Source organism: Pelecanus crispus, chromosome 5 (assembly GCF_030463565.1).
Source record: "Pelecanus crispus isolate bPelCri1 chromosome 5, bPelCri1.pri, whole genome shotgun sequence".
Lineage (NCBI taxonomy): Eukaryota > Metazoa > Chordata > Aves > Pelecaniformes > Pelecanidae > Pelecanus > Pelecanus crispus.
Genome location: NC_134647.1, coordinates 18,425,365 through 18,448,197, shown reverse-complemented (window position 1 = coordinate 18,448,197; position 22,833 = coordinate 18,425,365). Strand labels below are relative to the sequence as shown.

At 52.6% G+C, this 22,833-nt stretch overlaps 1 protein-coding gene across 1 annotated transcript; it reads right to left on the bottom strand.

The window, feature by feature from the left end:
- Positions 1-6: 6 nt before the first annotated feature.
- ARPC2 (actin related protein 2/3 complex subunit 2) lies at positions 7-20,915 on the bottom strand. The gene is made up of 10 exons (XM_075710509.1): positions 20,782-20,915; positions 10,616-10,650; positions 9,482-9,594; positions 7,260-7,305; positions 6,509-6,695; positions 6,037-6,130; positions 3,557-3,683; positions 2,021-2,121; positions 1,440-1,540; positions 7-449 (listed from the first exon to the last, which is right to left on the bottom strand). Exons 1-10 carry the CDS (start codon positions 20,853-20,855, stop codon positions 425-427), a joined length of 903 nt encoding a protein of 300 aa, XP_075566624.1. The 5' UTR covers positions 20,856-20,915; the 3' UTR covers positions 7-424.
- Between the last annotated feature and the right edge of the window lie 1,918 nt (positions 20,916-22,833).

Sequence of the window (22,833 nt, the reverse complement as noted above, 5' to 3'; positions counted from 1 at the left end):
AGCCCCTTAAGATAGAAAGATCTCCTTTATTAATGAACCCCAACAGTATTTCTTCAGATACAGGAGTTTTGAACTCAAATACTCAGAAGAAAACAAGTTAATATTGCATTATTCTCATAAGAAATACTGCAACTTATTTCCGGTAACATATTGCAAAGCGAAACAGCTTGAAAAGAAAAAAAAATTAAAAAAAGAAAAGAAATTAAGTCAATCAAACTGGAATTAAGGTTTTGTTTTCTTGGAACGATCGAGTCCTCGCAAGCACAGCTCGTTTCTGCAGATTACTCCCCAAACTGTCGTACAAACAGACCCCGATTGCTTGAATTCCTTATGAGCCCACAGAGGTGCAACATTAAAAGCTACGATTATCGGGTAGCAAGTGCCCTAACCTTCGTCCTCCACGGTAGCCCCAGTGACCCTGGTGTTAACGGGTTGTGAATGTCTTCCCCCTGAAAGGATGCAGAGAGAGGTCAGCACAGCCCCTGGCACTGTTCTGGGGTGCCCCAGGGTGGCTACAGGGCTTTTGGTGGGGCACATGCTTGCACTGAGCTCTCAGAGCCAGGCAGGCACTGCTAGTTCAAACGTTTGCGGCTGCAGAACCAGGTCACGGGGCTGTGGGGAGGGGTTGGCTTTCACAGAGGGGACAACCCTGCTGCCCCGGAGCAGAACGTAAAGGGGACATGCCAGGACGTGCAGAAAAAGGACACTAAGGGTCTCTGGGATCAGCAGAGGGTAAAGGACCTGAGGGAAACATGTTCACACAACTGCTCTCCTCCACCCACTTTGCTCTGGGCTACTTTATTCACAAGAGGGAGCCAGCTGACCAGCACGGTGGCCAGGGGGTGCTCCTGGCCCCAGCTGTCTGCTGGCCAAGGGCAGCCCGGGGCCTCGAGGAGCTGCAGATGTGCTGGGCAGCAGAAACCTGCTCCAGCGCCTGCAAGCCCCCGGGAACGACCTGCCCACTCCCCCCTGTGAGCTGGAGCCCCCAGAGCTGATCAGCCAGCTTTAATTCAACAGGGGAAAAGCCCCACAAATACCACCACGGGCTTGGGGCGGGGGGGGGAACAATGGAGACATGAGGGCTCACAGAGCCGTGTACGAGACTTCTTTTGCAAAGGACCTGCTGGCGCAGGCTTTCCCACAGACCCAGCTCCTACAAAGGACACATAAAGCAGTAAGCGAGTGCGGTGGGGGGAGCACAGGGGTCCTGGAAGGCCAACACACCCTGATCCAGTCGTCCACCTCAAGGCACCCAGGCAAGCACCTCACTATGAAACATCCCCTTTCTCTCTCACATGGGGTCCCAGCCCATCAGGGCCTGGTCTGGTCACCCCCACTGCATCCCAGTCCTCCCCAGATCAGAGTATGCCACGCTGAGAAGGAACAAGCTCATGGCTGGCAGAGAAGCCCAGAGAGCCAGGTCCTGCTTTGCTACTCACGTGATTGTTTTCATTTCTTTCTTCTCTGCGTCTGGACGGGCACGGTTCAGCACTTTGAGGAAATCTGATGTTTTCGCCCTCATACGTGTGTGAATATAGGCCTGCGTTTCATGAGGACAAAATGGGGACACATCAGGATCCTGTCCTCATAGCTGAGATTTCCAGACATGAGGTAGGAGCTATCTTTCTGCTCCTTCTTCGGAGCACCTAGCTCTGCACAGCCACAGTGCTACAAGGGGAGTTCAGGAGGCAACAGTGAAAATTGCTGTCTGAGCCCTGGTCAAGGCCAGGTCTCTCTGAACAATTACCCTCATTTCTGTTCCCAGAAAGAAAGGAAACCAGATCCAAAAGGGAAAAATCCTACTTCACTGCTAGGATGGGAAGCAAACAGGCACCACCTGTGCCGACGAGCAGGGAGAAGGTGATGATGCATCACTTGCCACCCCTGCATGACTGGGGAGGGCAATGCTGGACCCTAGTGAATTCTTGGGGGGGCACCCCTGCCCTGTACTCCTTCCCTGCAGCACCCAGGTTAGATGGGCCAAAGCAACCCTGTACCCCCAGCCCCGTCCTCTCGGTACCTTTGAGCACTTGATGTGATAGTGCAGGTAGTCCCGGAATGTGTGGATCAGGTTTATGGTGTTGTCTCTGGCAGCAGCGTTGGTGTGACGGGGGAACAGCACTGAAAGAAGAGGGTGACACAAACTGTTAGTGCCTCCCGAAGCTACCAAAGGGCTTCAGGTTCCTCCAGTGCTGGAGGCTTCAGGGTGTGCTGCTCTGAATGCCTACAAATGAATGCTCTCTACAAAGAGCCCTTCACTGTGACACATACAAGATTAAAGCAGTGCTTGTGATTTTAAACACAGGGCTTAGCAGTACTTTTCCACATCTCCTGCAGCAGCCTGGACACAGCTGTGCACTGTGGAGGACGCAGGCAAGGCCAAGTGCCCAGAGATGACGGCACTGTAGGAAACTGCATGACGCTACTTCAGTGCTTGGGAGAAGCAAACGGAGGAGAGAGCTGGGAGGCAGACAGCTGTGGTCAGGCTGCTCAACTGATTTCAAGATCCAGTCTGCCCTTGGATCTTGAAATCAGTTGCGGATCCCTGCCTGGCAGCTTGTCGGCCCTGTGACAGAGCCAGACTTGGTTACCGCAGGGGCCCGGTGGCTTGCTCTTTCCACAGGCTGGTGCTGTGCTAAGCATCCCAGATCCAAGGGCTGAAAGACCTTTTTGTCTGGGTGATGATCTCACCTGGGACTGTCAGATCAGATAACAGGGAAATTGCATCTCAACAAGAATGAAGTCTTGCTCACTGTCCCAGGCCTGCCATTAGACAGCCCTCCCATAGCTGATGAGCTGCCCTAATCTCAAGACACTATTCCCTGCATGGGAGGAGGGCAGTGCTAACTTTACCTTTCCCTGCAGCGTCTGTGCTCCACCTCTGAGCTCTGAACTGCAGGAATGCTGGCCTGAGAGACCCTAACAGCACATTCAACCACGACCCCCAATTTCTCTAGAAGAGACCCTTCCCTTTAAGCAGGGCAGGGTTTGGCCTCCTCAGCTCAGCCCTTGGCATTGCTGCCCAGGAGGAAGTGATGACCCTGCTGGCCAGCACCTCTGCAGGCAGGGAAAAGTGGCTCATCAGAGATGGAAGTGTTTGGCCCAGAGCAAAGGCAGAGCTGGAGAAGCAGAACTTGCTGCCCTGCTCCTGCTCTGATTGCCTCTGCTGATCAAGCACTGCACAGGTGCCTGCAGCTAGACAAGCTACAAATACACTTGCATGAAACCTCCCACAAGAAACCTCCAGTTTCCACAATATCACAGTAAAGCCACCCTTCCCTTGCTCCCAAACACTGAACTTATTTTGTAGGCAGACATTAAATAGCTCACTGTCCACTTCCACGCCTTCTTGCCCACAGCAGAGCTGAGGTGACCCGATAGAGCAAAGGGACACACCGAAGGGGGCAGATAATGCAAAATGCAACTCCAGAGTCCCTTCAGCCCCCAATGACCCACTTGAACACTCAGGGAAGGTGAATTCCTTTTTGTTTTCCATGCAGCAGCAGGAACCTCTCTCCTCCCCGAGTGTCCCCAGGCCTCGGAGCTGCGTGCTTACCAAAGGTGATGTAGCCAATATTGTCACCAACGGCTGCGTCTGTGTCTTTCAGCTCCAAGGGTGGCTCCCTGTGGCTGAAGAGCACCTGTGGGGCTGTGTGACTGGCCCGGCGACCCTCCTTGAACTCCTGAACAAGACAAAGAGAAGGTGAGTCCCACTGTGACACTCCAGCAACACACTGGGAAAGCAAATGGTGTTTCCCCGCTCCCACAGGGCAACTGAGCAGGAGGTTTCCCAGCTTTCCCTGAATGGGTTGAGTCCATCAGGCCAAACCTCTGGAAAACAATCCTTTTTCCCAGCAAAACCAGACCAAAACGTACAGCTGTCCCAGGTTTACACACGGCCCTAGCGCAGCCCCTCAGCTGGGCTGGCTTTCAGAATCACACTTCCTGCCATGGGTGTTTTGTGGAAGGGACACCTCAGTCTGAGCTAGCACATGAGACAGCACAGCTCCTGCTGGAAAGTCAATACCATCAATGCTTCCAGTGAAAGCGGGCAGCCCCCATCACCCCAGAGGAAAGGAAATTCTCAGAAAGGGATGCAAGGTCTCCATCACACCTAGTATAAGGCTCTGCCGTTTAAGAAAGCATCTCCCACCAGGACTCTTTGCCTAGGCATTAAGAGGCATCTATGGGGTTTGAAGCTTATGTGTGAAGCCTGCTCCTCCTAACACTTCCCTACACCTTGAAACAACACCTCAAGGCAGGGAGATCCCTTCCACTAGCAAACCTCTCTGACAGCAGCATGACCCCCACCTCACATGAAATGAACCGGCTCCGCATTTCAGGAGTTACAGGACTGTCCCTATACAGGGCTGGGGAAAGTCCAGACACCATTCTCCTACCCCAAGGCAGGGCAGCCTCCCCTCTGCCTCACTGACCCCCCAGCCCAACCTACATAACAACAGCCACCCTCAGCCTCTCCTCCCTTCTAAGCACAGCTCACCACAGGAAAGGCAGGAGCATCCGTGCCCCTTTTAGAGAACAGAGTAGTTCACTGGGGTTTCCTTAATGAAATGCTTAGCTTGCACTTCCGCCTGCTTATGCCAGAGGGTGAAATAGTTCAAATGGCTTCACTGGTTAGTTAATGGTCATATTTTCTCCATGAGAGCCCAGATGATCAGCCACCATGCCCAACTGGGCTGCGTTATGCAAGAGCAATAGCTGGAAGGAAGGAGCCAGCATGACTCAGAGTGGAAATTCTTGTGGCTGGGCAGGAGCAGGGTTTGCTGTTGTAAAAACCAAGAATGTGGGACATGGAGACTCTGGGACAGCCGCTGCCTTGAAGTCCTGCCACCTCCCTGGGAGCCTCACAAACCCCGTTTTGTTCACCTCACGCCTCCCTTCCTCTTTTAAAAGCTGAATTCCAGGCTGTGGGATATACTGGTGGGGAAAAGCTCAAAGCCAGAGCAGATGCCCTGCCTGTAGCTAAAGAACACAGAAAGCAGAGCTGCAAGATAAGATTCCCATCATTAAAGACCCTGTTCTAATGACCCCCGACACAGGTAAACTGGTATCCAGCAAACTGGGCCAGTAACTTGCTGCCCACAAGCAGCATATCCTGGCACCCCTGAATGCATGGGCTAAAGCTCCTCTAGCCCCATAACACCCTGCAGGGCCCTGCTCCATGGCTGTGCCCAAGCAGGGGGCTGCCCCGGTGCTTCAGCAGACACAGGGTGAGCTAGGCGGGCCAGCGACACAGATGAACACACGTACCAGCATGCACTGAGCTTTCCCCAGCTGTAAGCAAATGTCTCAATCTCCACAGGCTGCACGCAGTTGCTAACAGTCATGCAAAGTGTTTAGTATGGGCCCCTGAATGCTTCCTGGCTAAATGGCAGTTGCAAAGAATAGCTGAGTCCAGAAGTACTTGGCATTATGATGATTGATTCAAGCCCACAAACTAAGCAAATTCACAGCTTTGAAAAACTCAAACTCGAGAGCCCATTGCAGCATGTGAGTGCAGCCACACTGAGCTGCTGAGTCTCTCTGCAGCATTTGAACATTAGCAGGAAGAAACTTCGAGGTGAAAACAACTCTCAGCACCATCCCAGGCACAGCACAACATTACTTCACCCCTTCTTCTCCCTCTACAGCCTTCCTACCACGCTCAGCTCCTCAGCTGGCTGGTGATCCCTACACTACAGCTAGCTGCACTACAGGGCCTCAAGGTGCATACAGAAGTATTCACCGTGGTGTTTCTCATCTGTAACACATAATATGTTTGATTGTCCATACGAGCAAGACCATCGATAATAAAGATGCCAATGCAAGAGCCTGGATTACAAAATACACTGCCTATGCCTATTAACATGGTTCTTCCATCCCAGTGCAGCCTGGAGCTCTACAAAGCATTTACGTGCATTAAACTGCCTGTGAGCTCACTTCAGCCTAACATTTGCTTGTTTGGCAATGCTGCTTCAAGCAAGAAGGCATCCGAATCGAGGACCGGACTCTTTCCATGTAATTCAGTTTTCATACCTGCATAAACACCTTTCCAATCACCACGTCATCGTCATCCTTAAATACCGTGCTGAACACAACCGTGACGCGGTCCTTTTTCGCCTCAACATACCTGCAGGTGGGTGAGAGAGGAGAACCCAGCTGTGAACAGGAGCTAAGAAGTACAACTGGATGAGGAAGCAACCACGTGACAAGGTCAAGTAGGTGCAACAACCATTCACAAGCCTAGCTGCTGAAAATTTCCCCTCCCTTGAGACAGTATTTACAGGGAGCAAAATGATTCTGTTGGGAGAGGCCAGTTCCTCTCCTGCATGCAGCTACAAGCACTGCCACTAGCAGAGGTGCTTGGGTAACAGCCCTGCAGCCCGAGGGATGAGCATTACTCTCACTGGATACTTCTGACAGCCTAGGACAGACCCTTATTATCCTGCCAAAACATGGAGCAGTAGGATTTCCTGACTTTCCACCACAACCTACAATGAACACTTACATTGTCTCATCGTCCCTGTAGTGGATGACGGCTCTTTTCTCTCCTTCTTTGCCCTCCTCCTGGAATTTGAAATACTTCTCAAAGACCGAAGCAAAGCAGTTGCGCTTCAACATGCCGGCTTGGTGCACGATAGCGTCCTTGTCTGCAGGAAGGTTCTCCAGGTCGTAGAGCAAAGAGACATTGTAACCTGGGAAGAGACAGCCACTAACCTTAATAATCTATGCAGGGCCTTAATGCAGCCAGAGACATTTTCCAAAAGAGACATCTACAGTCCCACCTTTGCCTTAAGCCCTCCCAGAAGCCCCAGAGGTGAGTGCTTCTGACTCCAAACATTGCCAGAAGCCATGTCTGAACTCTGTGTGTGGCCATGGCAATGCTCCTGGGGCTCCTTCCCAAGCTCCCAGAGACACGTGCTGGCGGAGCTGCTCCCAAGTTTTTGCAGTGAGTAGGAAGAGATGCTGTCACAGGTAACCATGGTTTTCCTGTGTCTCATGAAGCGTCTCTGAGAAGAACAAAGACCCCAACCATGAGGAACAGAGGCTTCCTGGAGGAGGGCTGCATCAAGAATTACAGCTTGTGCTGCAAGCTACTTCAGCCCTGACGCACCTGAGCCACCTTTTAAATTGCCATTCATTGTACAGAGAGCCCCAGAGTTCTTGAAGTGCAGCCTTCATCTGAGCATTTCTGAGGCAACAAGTAATTTTAGAATTGAATTCATACAGACACACAGTAAATGTTATAGCAGGGTTACCTGATTCAGGATTTACCAAGTAGTTTCCATAGACTTTCTTCAATACCTAAGAAAGAAATTAAATATTGAGAGCACAAGCTATCAGAGTTGTTTCCGCCCACGCAGCCCAGGCCATGTGCATTCTCCATTTAGAAACATAAAATTCAGCATCTGCCTCCCCCAGCCTTACTGAACTTGGACAAATACTAAGTCATTGGCTTCTAGTATTATTGGCTGCTCTTACTCTAGGCAGACCTCCCTGAACCCTACTGACAGGGGATGTGCTGCAGGACAGGACTCAAAACTGGAACTTTAAAAAGTTCTTGCTAGTCTTGAATTTGTGCAGAGAAGAAAACCCCTTCCATACGCCTCGTACCTTCAAAAGAGAACTGTCAGCAGAGCTCGATGCAACAGATCTGAGGGCTACAACCCTCCCTCCTATTTGAAGGCAGATGCAAAGCATACAAAGGCACTGCAAAGTGTGCCCTGTTCCTCTCCTTGCGGGAAGGCAAGTTCAGAGCAGGGGTCAGGCGCAGTGCAGCCGGGCAATCACTCGTCCTGCCTCAGACTATTGCATGGGACAGATGGGGATGGAGACTGCCAGGCAGCTTGGATGCCTCCCAGAAGCAGAGCCGCCTACAGCACAGCAAAAACCTTTCTTCAAACATAATCACTGCTGAATTTTACATCAATGGCAATTTTCAACTGAGCCATAGCTCTCTGTCAATGAGGGGGCCGGGAACAGGAGGTATTTCACAGAGAAGAACACAACAATGCTGTGGCAGAACTGGCCCTCCTGGGATGACACCCACTTCCACGCAGAGAGGATGCATGGGCTCTCTGTATGCCAAAACTTCCTCTCAGCAGAGAGCCTGCCTGCCTGTAGCGGCTCAGGGAGGTGCTCTGTCTTAGCAGGAACACCACTTTGTGCTCCTCACAGTGGGGTTTCACCAAGGATGGAGCAGAAACAAGCTCCATCATCTCCAGGGAAGAACAGAAAGAAACAGTTTGCTAAATGGCGATTTAAAAATGTAATTTCTATTTAGTCAGCATTCCTAAGGCAGTCCTGCAGAGACCCCATCTTCCTCTCAAAACTTGGGAAGTTGCCTGTCAGCTGCCCGCGCTCTCAGTGCAGCCCGTAGAGCAATGGGCCTGGCACAGCAGCCGGGGTTGGAGAGGAACACCGTTCTCCAGCTGTCGCCGCAGGGGCTGCTGGTGCACAGTGGTGTCAGCCACTCCCGCACCACAGTGGTTCTCTTGGGATCGGGCACCATGCTGATCCTTGATAAACATGCTGGGAGGGCTCCACCATTTGGGCTGCTTGACTGTCTTGTTTGCCAGCAGCAGTACGCTCAGTGGGGCAGCTCCTGCTATCCTGTTCTGTAGCAGGCAATGCTGCTCCTAGAAAACTCTGCATATAGGAACCAGGAAAGCAGGACTCCTGGTCATATTTATTCTTACATTGGTAGGTCTTGTAGCAACTCGCAGGAATTGACTTTGGGTTCAAATCCCCTGTTTCTCACCAGATTCTCAATAAACTTATGGAGCAGTTTTCTTGTTTTCCTCCAAGGACAGACACACAGAGGCAAAAGCCTGCTGAAGAGCTTTGGGTGAACCCCATTTGCTAACATGAGATTTGAAAACTGACTCAGGAACTGAGTCACACTTCCTGCCTCGCCACCCAACCACAGCTCAGAGAGGCTCCTTCTTTCTACCATAAATGGCCCTCCGCAGCCCTGGCCCATTCAACAGGAACTGAACCTGCTACTTCACACAGCAGCGGTGAAAAGGGAACCAGACAGTCTGCAGATCTGCACACAAAGCAGGAACCCATCACTCGCTCTCAAGTGTGGTTAGAGTCAGAAGAGCAGTGCCATGGGACTCTGGATTTGTCTTGGCACCTTTCTTCACTCACAGGCTCAGCACATCAGTCAGGAAAACTATTTCTATATGGTCAGGCCTCACACTCATTTAGACTTTCAAAATTAGTGGTGCCTTTTGCCTTTCAGGCTGTAGGGTCATATAAGCTGACCTCTTGTTCATGAGAGAATGTGAACACACTTCGCCCTTGTCTTGCAGCGAAGTGGGACTCCTGGTTGGCACAGGGCTGTTCCTTTGCTTAGCATGAGGTGGGAGCACAGATGCTACTCTACGGGTTAGATGTTAGATCCACTAACATCACAAAGACATTGCCCATGCTAAGACAGCATTTGCAGGCTCAAGGCCCAGAGATGCTCACTCACCTCGTCAGCACCGTGTTCCTGGAGTTCCTTGTAGAATTTCAGAGAGATACTGACCATCACTTTTGTCTTGTCTCCATTGGGATTTGAAATATGGTAAAGGACTCCATCAAAGTCTATGAAGCAAGTGAAAGAAACATGAGGGAACAGGAATTTGAGGAAGGTTTACCCCATGTTTTCTTAGGGACTACACAAAGCGACACTGTTCCTCCTGTTCCAGCCCTCACACATACACCAAGAGAGAAACCCATAATTAAGGAAAATGGTAATGTCATGTAGGGAGACCTGTTATCACTCAAAGGACTGAAACAGTTTTGACACCTGTCCATCACAGAAAGCTTTAGTCTAGTGTCATTTAGCATCCCTGGCAAATCTGCTTGTGCTCAATGCACGAGGATACAAACACGCAGAGACGGGAGCCTTCTGGATGGCCAGCACAGAAAGTGACTGACATGCCCACCAGGCCAGAGCTGCAGCCTAGAGGAGAAGACATCTCTGCCAGCAAAGGCAGCTCAGTTGCTGCCTGCTGAGACAGCTTCCACTTCACTGAAGAACAGGCAGGGAGGGCAGGAGGCAGGGAAAGGCAACCCTCCAGCTACCTATCAAGCTCCACTTCCCCACAGAGCTCTGCAGCTTACAGAGATTCTTGATAACAGAAGGAAAAAAAAAAAAAAATCAGTTGCTGAATGAACACTTGAACTTTCTTGGCACTTTTCATCCTGGAGAGCAAACTTCACGCAATGAATTTACCTTGCCTGTCACCCCGAGCCAGCTTTCTAACAACCCAAACCAGATGGTGCTAAAGACCTAAAAACAAGTAGCATCAAGGGTAGGACTGGAGAACAGGCGAGGTAAGAGCGCTGTGTGGCACACGACCTCCAAACAAAGCGCTGCCACCACTGAACTCACTGCTGTGGGGAAAGTCCCAGGGAAGGCAGATGGACAGAGAAAACAGTGGGACAGCCGACAAAGCCCCAGCTCTGCGGATGCTGCAGGGTGTCCACACCATCTACCCTTGCATGGCTCTCCTGCTGCTGCAGTGGTGCTGGGTGAATTTGGGCATGCCAGGTGTAACTGTGGGCAGGCTGTTCGAGCCAGTCCTTTTATCAGGGAAGTCATGAGAGTTGTAGAGCTTACCTGCAAACGTTACTTCTACTGCCTCTGGTTTATTTCTAAAAAGCAAAGAAAACAAAGGAGGTAAACAAGAACTCAAACAGCAGCCTCCAAGCTGTGAAAGAAAGAGGATTAATTTCTAATGCCTTATTTCTCATAATCAGCTCTACCTGAAAACCCTTCTAACTCCAGCTGTTCAACTAGCAGATAACCTTTGACAAGAAATCTTAGATTTCTCCCCATTCCTATAAGCACCAGTTGTACCCCAGATGATATAAAATAGGCCTCAAAACTGGCAGAGATTGTTATTATTTGTAGTTTATTAATAGATTTTGAGAGCACAGATTTCCAGTTAGAAATGTCTAAGGAAGCTACTCATCACTAAGGAGTTTGTTTTAACAAGCGCATTCTCCATATAGAACAGCCACAATACAGGTTTGGGGATAGAGGCTCTTTATTAAGTTCCTGTGATACCAGTTCACGGAAAGGACTCAGAGGCTGAGCAGTCCTTCCTGACACGGTGCCCCCTTCACCATCAGCAGCAGCTCTGCAAATGCATTGCTGTAATTCACTCGCAGAGGAGACCACTTTTCCAAGTTCAGGGCTAGAAGCAAACCACAGAAGGCAACTTTCCAGATGTGCATTTCATCCTACGCCACCACGTCCCTTCCAAAATACCCCAACACTATGCCGGCTACCTCTGCAGGAAAGACTGTAGATGTGGGTTTACTCTAACACTGCCCAGAGTGGTCTTTGGGATCCCCGACCAGCAACAAGAACACCCTGCGCTCACACCAGGGTGACACCAAAGGCACATCACTTCATACGCTGTGGGTATGAAGATTTAACAACATCTAAACAAACCCTATTTGCCAGTTTGCCCATGATCTGTAGAAGAGTAGGATCCCATGAAAGATCTAACTGCTTCTGAAAAGTGATTTTGTTGGGACTGGCACTACATAACTGCTTTGGCAGCTCCAAGGCGACTGGTATTAATAGGTCATTCTCCAACAGCGAGCAATGCAAAGGTACCTCCACCGCTGAGGGCAGGGGTGCAAAATGAGAACAGGATAAAAATGCCAGTCTGTTACTGCTGTTTCACAGTGTATCTCTGCTTATTTTTCAAAAGTGGCCGATATTAAACAGAGTACAGGCTAATGCTGCTGCTAACAGAAATCTAGCCTCTAAACCAGTTCATTCATACCCATCTGAACCACCGTACTGAAATAACTCCCCAAATCAAAGCCAGTGTGTCAAGACAGCCTTGTGGTCTCAACTACTGCCACTGCCCAGAGACCAACTTTAACCTTTTTGCCAAAACACGCTCTGTCCACGGACATGTATGCTGCTCGGTACCAGCTACACCTCAGTACCTACACTGAGAAAGGTAGGGGAAGCGATGACTTAATACCTACTTTGCCTCACCATATTCTGGAAAGGTTTTAATGTTTTTTTTTCCCCAGCAGAAAGCACTGTTCTTCCACCACCTTTTCTGCAGACAGCGTCATTCCTAGAAGCCAGGAATGACCACAATGTGCTAAAACTCAAGATGGGCAACGCGGGGAGGCCAAAGCACTGAACAGCACTGATCCCACACCATGCACCGCGTCAACAGCATTTTACTCGGGTGGAAAGAGAGGAATTAACCCCCAGCCAGAGATCCTAAGTGGAAACGATGAGGTGTTGCTGCTTCTTTTAAGTTATTAGCTGTGAAAAGCAACAGCCCTTTGTGTCAGGAGGCTGGAAAGCCTCAGTCTTTTGTGCTGCATCACTGAAGATAAAAATCACACACTTGAAAGAAGCAGTGCAAGTGTACCCAAGGCAGGTCGTTTAGTTTAAGAGCTGTACCAGCTACCTGCGACCTCTCTCGCTCTCATCTTCTCCTCCCAGCTGGGCCTGAGATGGAGGCTCACAGGGCATCCCCGGCTGCATACTCAACAGGGGCTCTTGGAAAGGGGAGCAATTCCCCCAGCCACATCCAAGACACTTGCGCTCATGGCAGACTGCTCAGAGCAGAGCTCAAAGAAAATCCCACTGATCCCACTCGGTCAACAATGCAGACGTGTTCTTCTTTTAGAGCACCACACTCAGACTTGGGAATCGGCTTGGATGGCAGTATAAATTTTTATAAAAAAAGAAACCTATGTAGGAAGCTTTAAAGATAGCACAGTCAGGCACACGAGAGCTAGGAATATTAAAGAGGACGCATCCTTAAACCTCGGTTCCGTCTTCTTAGAGTTACACCATTTGAACCTCGTTCCCCACGCACAGGGAGCTGATGCCTCCTGGAGCCCCTGCTCCCAAAGGAGCCTCCGAACACAGCACCTCCGTCTGAGCAGCACAGTGAAGCAACTGACAGCCAGCACACTGGAATGGTTTTGCCCAGGAAGGGCAATGATTCCCTGCTCACTCACCCAGTACCCCAGGGGATGGCACGAAGATCACTCATCATGTTATTTAAGAAGCTGTGCGAGACCACGGACCCGAAGTCATTTAATGGCTCTGCACGAGAGCCTTTGTTCTGCACACAAAAGCTTACGGCTAACACGGCCCCATTTTTGAACCTTTCATTGCGCAAGCATGATTTCTTAGAGGAGTTATTTTAACATGGATTTCTCAAGTGGCTCGGTTCTTGTACTTGTGGATGGCGAGGAGGGGAGACATTTAAGGGAAAAGCAGGTAACTGGGCAGAACTTTGGGTGCTGAATATTCAACTGCTTCCCAACACGGCCTCAGTGAAGCGAGCGCTCACGTGAGCCGCATACAGAGCTCCTCACAGCCACGCCAGCCCTGTCATGTACTGCAGGGTGGTTTTTCTGCCTCGCCTGGCACACACCTAAGTAACCCAGGCCTGGCCCGGCCCAGGGGAGGACAGGGAAGGGTATCAGAAGTGTGGCTGGGAGCAAAGCAAGCTCTCTTAGCTCTTCACAGTTCAGCAGCCTTACAAACCCAAAGTTTAAAGTGCTTCTATTTATTTCTCTGGCTCACCTCACCAAAACTATCTTGGCTACTTAAAATGTTTCTACAACAGAAAAAAAATCACCCCATCAAGAAGTCCCCAGGCAGAAGAGAGAGGAGCTCTCACCTCCAGCCTCCCGTGGCTTCCGGATGAGCGACGCAGGTCGCGCTCACGTACACGATCACTTCCCCTCAACCTTCCACCAACCCCATCTTCTGCCAACAGAAATAGCAGTGTGGACGTGCTGAACACCTTGTGGAAGCGCAGCGTGTCCACTCCATGCTTAGGTGCTCTCAGCCCGCCCCGTTCTCGTGCAGGTGAAGGCTTTGCACAGGGGATGCAGGGGCTGGGATGGGGGCTGTGCCGCTGTGGGGTGGGTACCAGTTACTGGCGCGATCCCAAAGAGCTCTGCCCAGTCTAGCATGCTCCAGTGTCCCCTGCTTCCGTGATGAGACCCACCCACACCCATGACGAGAATTGGCAGTTTAGCAGCTCAGTGCAGAGTGACTGTAAATCCAGCCATCCTTTTAGCGTTTTACTTCGAAGTGGGGCTCTGGGCAGCCGGGAGCTCATTTGGGGTTCACTTCCACCCCTGATTCAAGTCTCTGAGAACGAGACAAAGCCTGGCTACGCTCGGAGGATTTCACACAGTACAGCCCAACCGCTCCTGAGGCAGAGAGCTGCTGGGACCCCTGCAAGCTCCTTACCACCTATTCTACCTGAACCATAGCCTCCCCCAGGGACCTTCCCTGTTTGCTACCCTCTGCCCTGAATGGACAATAAAACCAGCTCATACCGGGAATAACTGAAATGGCTCCCCTCTGCACTAAACACCGAATCCAGACCAAACCTTTCCGCAAAACCCTGCCTGAACTCAGACGCTAAAATGGCAGCTGTTCTAAGCAGCAGCAGTTTTCTGATAAGTGTTATCAGGTTTGAAGTCAAATCCACACCAAATCCCATCTGCTTGTAACAATAAAAGGCCCTGACAGGTTTTACGTCTTCTTGCCTGCATTCCTCCTATTCATCTCCAAATGGCTCCTATGCTCCATCTATCTAATACAGAGCCAGCTCCAAATCAGATTTTTCACCCCAGCAGAACATCCACGAAGAGCCACAGCACCCGTGGAGAGATGCCAGCGAGCACTTAAGAGCTCAACAGCAAATCTTTTTTTCTGACAGCATTTCCTCAATTTTGACTCGGACAACTTCCAAACTTCCCCACTTCATTCTCAGGCCACAGAGGCTCTTAGCCATATGTTACAACAAATTTAAGAACAGAAGAACGAAGACTGTAATTATACAGAGCTCTCATCTTCTGTATTAAACAGACCTAAATGCAAACTTGGCCAACAACCATATTGAAGCATTTCCCACATCACAATTAAGGCCCGTACCCAATAAAGGAGTATGGCAATTATTTTAAAAGCTGCAGGCATGAAGATATTCTAATCTCTTGCCCCAGAGGAGAGGGGAAAAAAAAGAAAGGGGTATTTCAAAGCTTAAAGCTCTGAGCAGAGCTTTCAGATCACCAGAGTCGACACACAGTTTGGAGAGAGTGAGCCAGATTCAGTGACAGACTGCAGGCTCTTGATACAGAAAGGTCACCCCAATAAAAAAATTATGAGCAATGTCTAAAATTATCTGAACAGTTCCTCCATTCCTGGGCCCCGCTCAGCTAACAAAAGCTACTCTGCGTAAGCTGTGGGAGCATACGAAGTCAAAGACCTCCCGTAGCTCTGGCAGCACGCCCACCACCAACTCAAGCAGGAGTGCTCCATCAGGGCGATGCCAAGCGGCGTACGGCAGCCCCGACACGTGCCAGCTCTCCCCTCTTGGTTAGGTGACCCATCCGTGCCCGAGCTTCTGCCTCGCAGAGGGCCCGGCAGCCTGGAGGCAGCGGCTGGTAGCAAGGCGCTGTGATTCCCAGCAGACAAAGCACGGGCCGGGTCCCACAGCACGCAGGTATGGGCAGGTCCACTTCTGGGCAGGTAGCCTGCGGTTCCCCACCAGAGTGATCCAACACTGCGGCGAGTCTCCAGGGAAAAGCCTCATTTTGTGCACACCATTTGTGCACGCACACATACAGCTCTTCAGTACAGTGACCGATGCCCACTTTTCTGCGGTGTCAAGCACCTGGGGCTGCAGCGAGAAATGTTCTCAGAGGATAATACAGAGCAGGCCCCTCTCGGGAACCCGAGACGAAAACTGAGATTGGAGCAACAACAGAACAACCTGCAAAAGCGTAACACTTTGCAGATCCAGGCTACTCTTCCCTCCTGTTCCCTGCACTATTGCTCGAAAGCAGAACACTGCCTAGCTCCAGACAGAGGTGGTTCACGATCCACCATTAATGCAAAGTCACCTTCTCTGGTGGCTGAAGCCAGATGTGCTGCGGCAGCCCAGGAGCTATACTCAAACACCTACAGCATGCTCAGTCAATGTGGACAGCCAAGGTTTACCCCTAGTCCCATGGCACGCCAAACTCAAGGGTACTACTTTCTGCCAGTGGCATCGCCTGAGCACTGCTCAGAGTCCAAGAGCTTGAGTTTCAGCAGGTGAGGTTGTGCCAGGGGAGATGTGCTGCTCCAGGCTGGGCTTGCAAGGACACTGAGCCAGCACCTGCCACTGCTGCTGAAGGAAGGAGATCTGATCCCTGCTCTTCTATTGCACCAGGGCGAGCAGCCTTTGCACAGTGAATGGGATGAAGAAACTCATCTGGGCTAAAAATACCCAGTTTTGCCTGTTTAATTTTAACCTAGGTCACTTCCCCAATCCTGTTTCCCCTGAAGCCACAGAAATGCCTAAGTCAGCAAGAAGGAGAGAGTGGCAGAGGAACAACCTCTGTTTTCAGTGGGTCCGATGAGCTTCCCTGAAGTGCTGGAGCCATGGATCACCACAGCCACTCCTGCAGGGAGTTTCTCAGTGGTGCCTGGCAAGACCCAAAGCTCCTCTACCCTCCCAGCATGCTTGACAGGCTCCAGACACTCCTTGGTCTCCCCATAATGAACTCGCTTCGCATGTCACATCATGAACACAAAGTTCATGCTACCCAGCTTCACCGAGCGCTCAGCCCTACAGCCAACAAGCACCAAAATGACTGCAAATGGGAAATACCATAAAGCATGTGGGCGCAGCTTCAGCCCAGCTCTCCAACCAGCTCACAGGAACCACTGGGCATCAGGGAAGTTCAAGCTTCAGCTGTTTTCCTATGCAGCTTACACTCATGAAGCCCTGCAGGTTTGTACCTACTAAAGGCTGTAAAGAAACCAAAGATTTAATTTGAGATTCTCTTCCCTCCGCCCCCAACCAAGGGAAAAGGCACGCGGTTCTTCAGCTATGCAAATTTGTTTTCTTTTGCACAGTGAGTAAATATGAAGTAACAGTTTGAGATAGATGATTAATTTCCCGGAGATTTAGGGCAAGCTATGTATGGCTGGAAAACCAAACCCCGTGAACGAAGCCCTGTGCCACACTTTCACTGGGGTCAGTTAAATTAGAGCAGGACAAAACTGGACGACAAATCTGTTTTGGGAGGCAGGTCCTCCCTGTGTGTTAAACAAAATGAATATTCACCAGACACAGAAGACAGTCATCAAAATGTTTTACGCTTAAATTGTTTGTTGGGTTTTTTTTCCTGTCTGTGCAGTTAGCAAAGGGAAGCAATGATGAGAAACAAAATCTTGCAACTGGTAGAGCTCATCCCCTCACATCATGTTTTTATCAGAAATGGGAAAACCCGAGTGTGATTCCAGATTCTAGGCAACTTCTTAAGTCAAAATGAATTAGTCAAAAGCTTATGGAACAGTTTATCTCTTGACACGTGCAAAAGCTCACAAGTTGCCTCATTTCATACTGACCAGGTATTTCCCCACTGCAGCAGTTTGATGCTTGAAAGTTTCACCAGCAAATTCCTAACTCAAGTTATTTCAAGAGATTCTGGTAGCTTTAGGCCTTTATTTAAAAATGCGGTTGGTTTAAGGAAATGGATTTAAAACAAGAAATTACAATATTAAATAAAGAAAAACAAAATCAGATGCCTTGAAGTTCATTAACTGTCACCACCTTGATCTAAATATCAGTGTTCAATGGTGGCTGTCCAAGGAGGTGAGATTTCCATGGGTTTTGTCCACAAAAACCAAACTGAATTTGGAATTACCCTACTAATGGGTGGATGCTGCCAAGCCCCAAGAACCTTGTCAAAGGAGGACTCTTGGACACAGGTTAGGCCCTGCCTCAAGTGCTGATCTCTGTCTGCAGCCTGCCAATGCACCTTCCACACCGGGAACTCCAGAGACAGTTGACAGACCTTCACGCAGAGCGGATTTTGACATATGTTATACGACAATAATGTTATGAGCAGTTATTAGCTCCAACTTCTAAATGTGACCTAGTTCTATACGATATGGTGACATACAAAGCGTCTCTCACCTGAGGGTCCAGAAAAGCTCTGCAGGGAGCCTGCCGAATCATGGCCACAGTCTAGCCACGGGAAGCAGAGGGGAGTGACATAGCCCACGCCACAGAACAAGCCTGCAGCAAAGGATCTCAAAACAAACCCAGCCCTGCCCGATTTCCAGGCTGGCACTGAAGCCACTGGGCATGCCTGGCTCTGAGACAGCCACTACGGACAAATCCGTGCGCTGCATCTGCCCCACTCCTGTTTTAGAGCAAATAACTCAAAACCAACTCTGTCCAAGTGTCCAGACTCACTCCTCCCAGTCACGAAATCCCTCAAGGTTTGACCTTCCCCTGACTGTCCTGTGTCTGTCCCCAAGACATGCCTTGGGAAAACCATCACCATAATAGTGAGATACAGCAAATTCCCTCCTGCCTCCAGGCTCAGTGCCACAGGAATGACCCCAGAACTGTGTCCGGAGGGAAAAGAAATTTCACATGAAACACTGCCTAACACCCATTCCTTAAAAGACTTGAAACCAAGAGAAAAAAAAACCAACCACACCTCCCTGCACATCTCAGACCTTTGTCTCCGCCCTGAGCTTGCCTGGACAGGAGGGCCCCAGCGCAAGCACAGAAGAAAATGCAGAAGTGAATAACTTCCTCTCCTCCAGCAACACACTCAAGGCACAAAACTTACCTAGAAACGACATCTAAAGAAAAGAACATGCCATAGATGAGTAAGAGGCAGAAGCAGAGCACCACCGGCTGCAGTAAGAATCGATCCATTAACAATCGGTACGCCAGGCAAGTGTGCTGACGCAGAAGCGAGGAGGCTTTGCTGTACAGCAAAACAGAAACTTTGGGGACCTGCAGGCCAGCGCAGAGCAAGCAACCCCAGCTCTGGTCGCACAAAGCCAGGTTTCAAGGTGCACTTAGACCCGCAGACTGCCACCTCCACATTTACACCAACACAAGAGACACACGTGCATTTTCTCTCCAACAGGAAGAGTGCCTCAGTATGGAATCATGATGAACGAGCGCTTTTGACACACACTATTAACCTCCATACATGTAATATTTTCTAATGGATACAGCTGCAACACCATAGTAGTCACCCGGGAGCTCTCTCTTCCCAGTGCTGTGCCCGTGCTTTGGGGAAACTTGTTGCGTTAAATGATCAGGCTCAAGAAGAATAAAAAGCCTGCAAGCAGCTTGGCTATCCTGCAAGGCATGCAGCCTGTGAGATTATTTGATGAAAAAAAAAAAACCCCAAAACCCAAACCCAAAAAAACAAGCCCAAAAAACCAACCCAAAACAACCAAACCTGAGCAAGAAGTCAACTGAGAGGCGAAAGCAGAGGAAATGGCCTTCATCAAAGTTCTGCACACAAAAGGCTAAAAGCTTCAAAAGCCGCTGGAGAAAAAGGTGACACAGAAAAAGGCACCTGCCTAGGAGGTCTCTTCCTGGAGCAGCCTGGGCTGAGCTCTTCAAGGCGCCAGGACAGGCTCCACCCCAGAGATAACACCACCGCACTTTGCTTCTCAAGGCTTTGTCTCCATACAAAGGTGCCCGGTGTTACTCAGGCCAGCAGACAGCGCAGCGAGCCCATGGGTAGCTCAGCTGCAGAAAAGAACATTCATACGAAGGACTCTCTTTCAAGCTAAGCTGTGCTCAGACAAGCACCTTTACAGCCCTGGTGCAACACTTGCAGCAAAATAATTGCTGGCTCCCCAGGGACTGAACTGTCCGAGCCAGAGATGCAGGTGCAAATCAGCCCCCCTCAATACACCCCCTGAGTCCAGGACACCCAGCAGGCTGGCACCAGGGGCCATGACAGAGCCATGGGCCTGCATCCCTCCTGCTCCCTACATCCCTCCAGCTCAGGAAGCAAAAGGGGGGCAGGCTGGAATCTCGTCCCCACCCCCAAAGCAAAAGGCTGAGGCCACAGCTCCACACACAAGCTTCCTGTTCCGCGGCTCCCCCCACACATTCTGTGCCAGCGCTGGCACCACGCTGGGCCCGTTCTGATGAAGGCTGCTTTACCCAAAGCAAACCTCCCTGCAAATCCACCTTCCCCCCAACTCCCTCCTTGCCCAGGCCCTCTTCTCCAGCTCCGCTCCCTCAGCCCGCCTCAACACTGCAATCTCCAATACCCTCCCCAGCTCCTTCATCCTTCCCCGGGCCTCCGCACTGCCCTAGCACTAACCACCCCATCAAGCCCTGCTCTGCCCTCCAATTCTGTCTGTCCGACTCTGCTCCCCCATCCCCCAGGGCTTCACTCTGCCCAAGCTCCAATTAAGTCTGTCACTCCCAGCTCAGTTACCCCCACCCAGACCACCCTCCTCCAACACTGACCCTCCGCCCAGCCCTCTCACCCCGCAGGCCCCCATCCCGTCCCAACTCTACCCTCCTCGCTCCCCAGGCCCCCATCCTACCTCAGTACCACCCCCCACCATTCTCCAGGCCCCCATCCTGCCTTGTCACCACCCCTCCCAGCCCAACCCCATCATCCCCCAGCCTGCTCCCGTACCAACTCCCCCAGCTCAGCCCCCTCCTTTCCCCGGCTCCCATCCTGCCTCGGTGCCCTCCCCCGCCCCGCTCAGCCCTATCATCCCCCGGGCCCCCATCCTACACCGGCACTACCCGCCCCGTCACCCGCCGGGCCCTCCCCTCTGCCCGGTCCCGACCCACCCGCCCAGGCCTCTGGCACAGCCTCGCCCCCGCCAGCCGGCGCCCCCCGCCCCGGCCCTCCCTCAGTCCACGGCACCGTCCCGGCCCCCCCGTCCCGGTCCCGGTCCCGGTCAGGCCCGTCCCGTCTCCCCGTCCCTACCCGGCGGCCGCGCCCTCGAACTTGAGCGTGAGGGTCTCCTCGATGATGCGGTTGTTGACCTCGAGCAGGATCATGTCGGTGCCGGGGAGGGGAGGGGCTCTCAGGGCGCCGAGGCCGGAGGGAGCCGAGCCCGCTGCGCGCACCGGGGACCCGCCCGAGCCTGCGCCGCCGCTTCCGCTCTCGCGCCCGCGCGTCACTTCCGGCCCCGGCCGCGGAGGAGCCGGCAGGCGGTGGCGCAAGCGCGCCCGTCCCTTCCGCCCCGCCCTCCGCGTGACGTCACGGGGTGCCCCGCCCATCTGGCGGCGGAGGGGAGCGCCGGGGGAGTGGGGTACAGCGGGGGTGCCCCCAAACGGGGGCAGAGGGCAGCGGGTGCCCCGGGGGGCTGGGGAATGCGCCAGGGTATGGGGGTCCCCCCAGTTGGGGGGGGCAGGGATATGGGGTGCGCCTGGGGTATGAGGGGTCCCCAAAAGTGTGGAGGTGCCCCCAGGGATATGGGGTGCGCCTGGGGTATGAGGGGTCCCCAAAAGTGTGGAGGTGCCCCCAGGGATATGGGATGCGCCTGCGGTATGAGGGGTCCCCAAAAGTGTGGAGGTGCCCCCAGGGATATGGGATGCGCCTGCGGTATGAGGGGTCCCCAAAAGTGTGGAGGTGCCCCCAGGGATATGGGATGCGCCTGCGGTATGAGGGGTCACCAAAAATGGAGGTGCCCAAGGAAGAGGGGTACCCCACGCAGATGTGGGTGTGCCCCAGAGTATGGGTTTCTGCACAAGAATGGGGTGCTCCAGGGATATGGGGGTGCCCACAGGGAAAAGGGGTGTCCCGCGGGCTGGATGATCCCAGGGTTACAGGATACCAAAAGCGTGTGGGGCCCCTGGGGAACAGGTGTGACCCACGGTGATGGGAGGATGCCCCAAAGGGATGGGGGTCCCCAAAAGTGTGGGCATGTCCCAGGGAATGGGGACATCCTAGGGGGACTGTGAGGATGCCCTCGACCTGGGGGGGGCTGCCCAAAACTTTGGGGGTGCCCCAGAAGAGGATGGGGATGTCCCCATGGAATAGGAGTGTTCTTGGCGCTGTGGTGATGCCCCAGGGGTATGACGGTGCCCTACATCTGTGCGGGTGCCCCCAGGGAACAGAGGTGCCCCAGAAGGGTGGGGTGCCCCTAAAACAGGCACCCAAAAGCTGTGGGGATGGGGGCGCCTCAAGGGTTGGGGGTGCCCCAAGGGTTTGGGGTGCCCCAGAGGGATGGGGTGCCCGGGGTGCAGGCTTCCCTCAAAAGCAATAGGGGTGCTCAGGGGAGCAGGGGTGCCCCAGGTTTATGGGGGGGCCGGGGGGGTGCCCCGAGTCTGCGGGGCTGGCATGGGGGCACGACTCTGCCGGGCGTGACGGCTCAGCTTGGCACGACACAGCATGGCACAGCCAGGGTGGGAGGGACACACGGCTCTGCTCTGGGGGGTCCCCTGCAGCACCATCCGACAGGGGCAAGCCAGCCCTGCAGTGCCCCTGTGTCCCCCAAAACCCTGGTGCCAACCTTCAGTCTATCAATGGGGAAACTGAGGCACGGACCCCTGCCCTGCCTTTGCCCACCAGCCTGCCACCCAAACACCCCTAATGGCCCCGGGGGGCTGCCGCTCACCCAGGGGGCTGCAGCACCTTGGGGGGGCCTCAAAGAGGAGCCCCCCATCCACTGGGGGCCAGGGGACAAGGCAGGGACCCTCAGCTGGAGACACCCGGGGTGCATCACTGCAGGGGGGGCGATGCACCCCTGGGTGCACCCCAGTGTCACCCGCTGCCAGGTAGCTGGGGACACCCTTGGGCAGGAGGGTGGTGGGGAGCTGCGGGCTTCCTCCTGGCCCTGGGGAAGGCGTCCTGGCGTCCCTTCTGGCTGCCACTTCCCCTTCATGCTGGGAGAAGGTTTTGCAACCTCGCTTCCTCCCAGAGTGGCATAAAGCGGGCAGCAGAAGGAAGGGGCACCGGGAGGCGGCACGGCAGCGGGCACAGGTGAGGGACCCTCCAGCGGGCCTGGTGGGACCCCTGGGCCTGGTGCTGCTC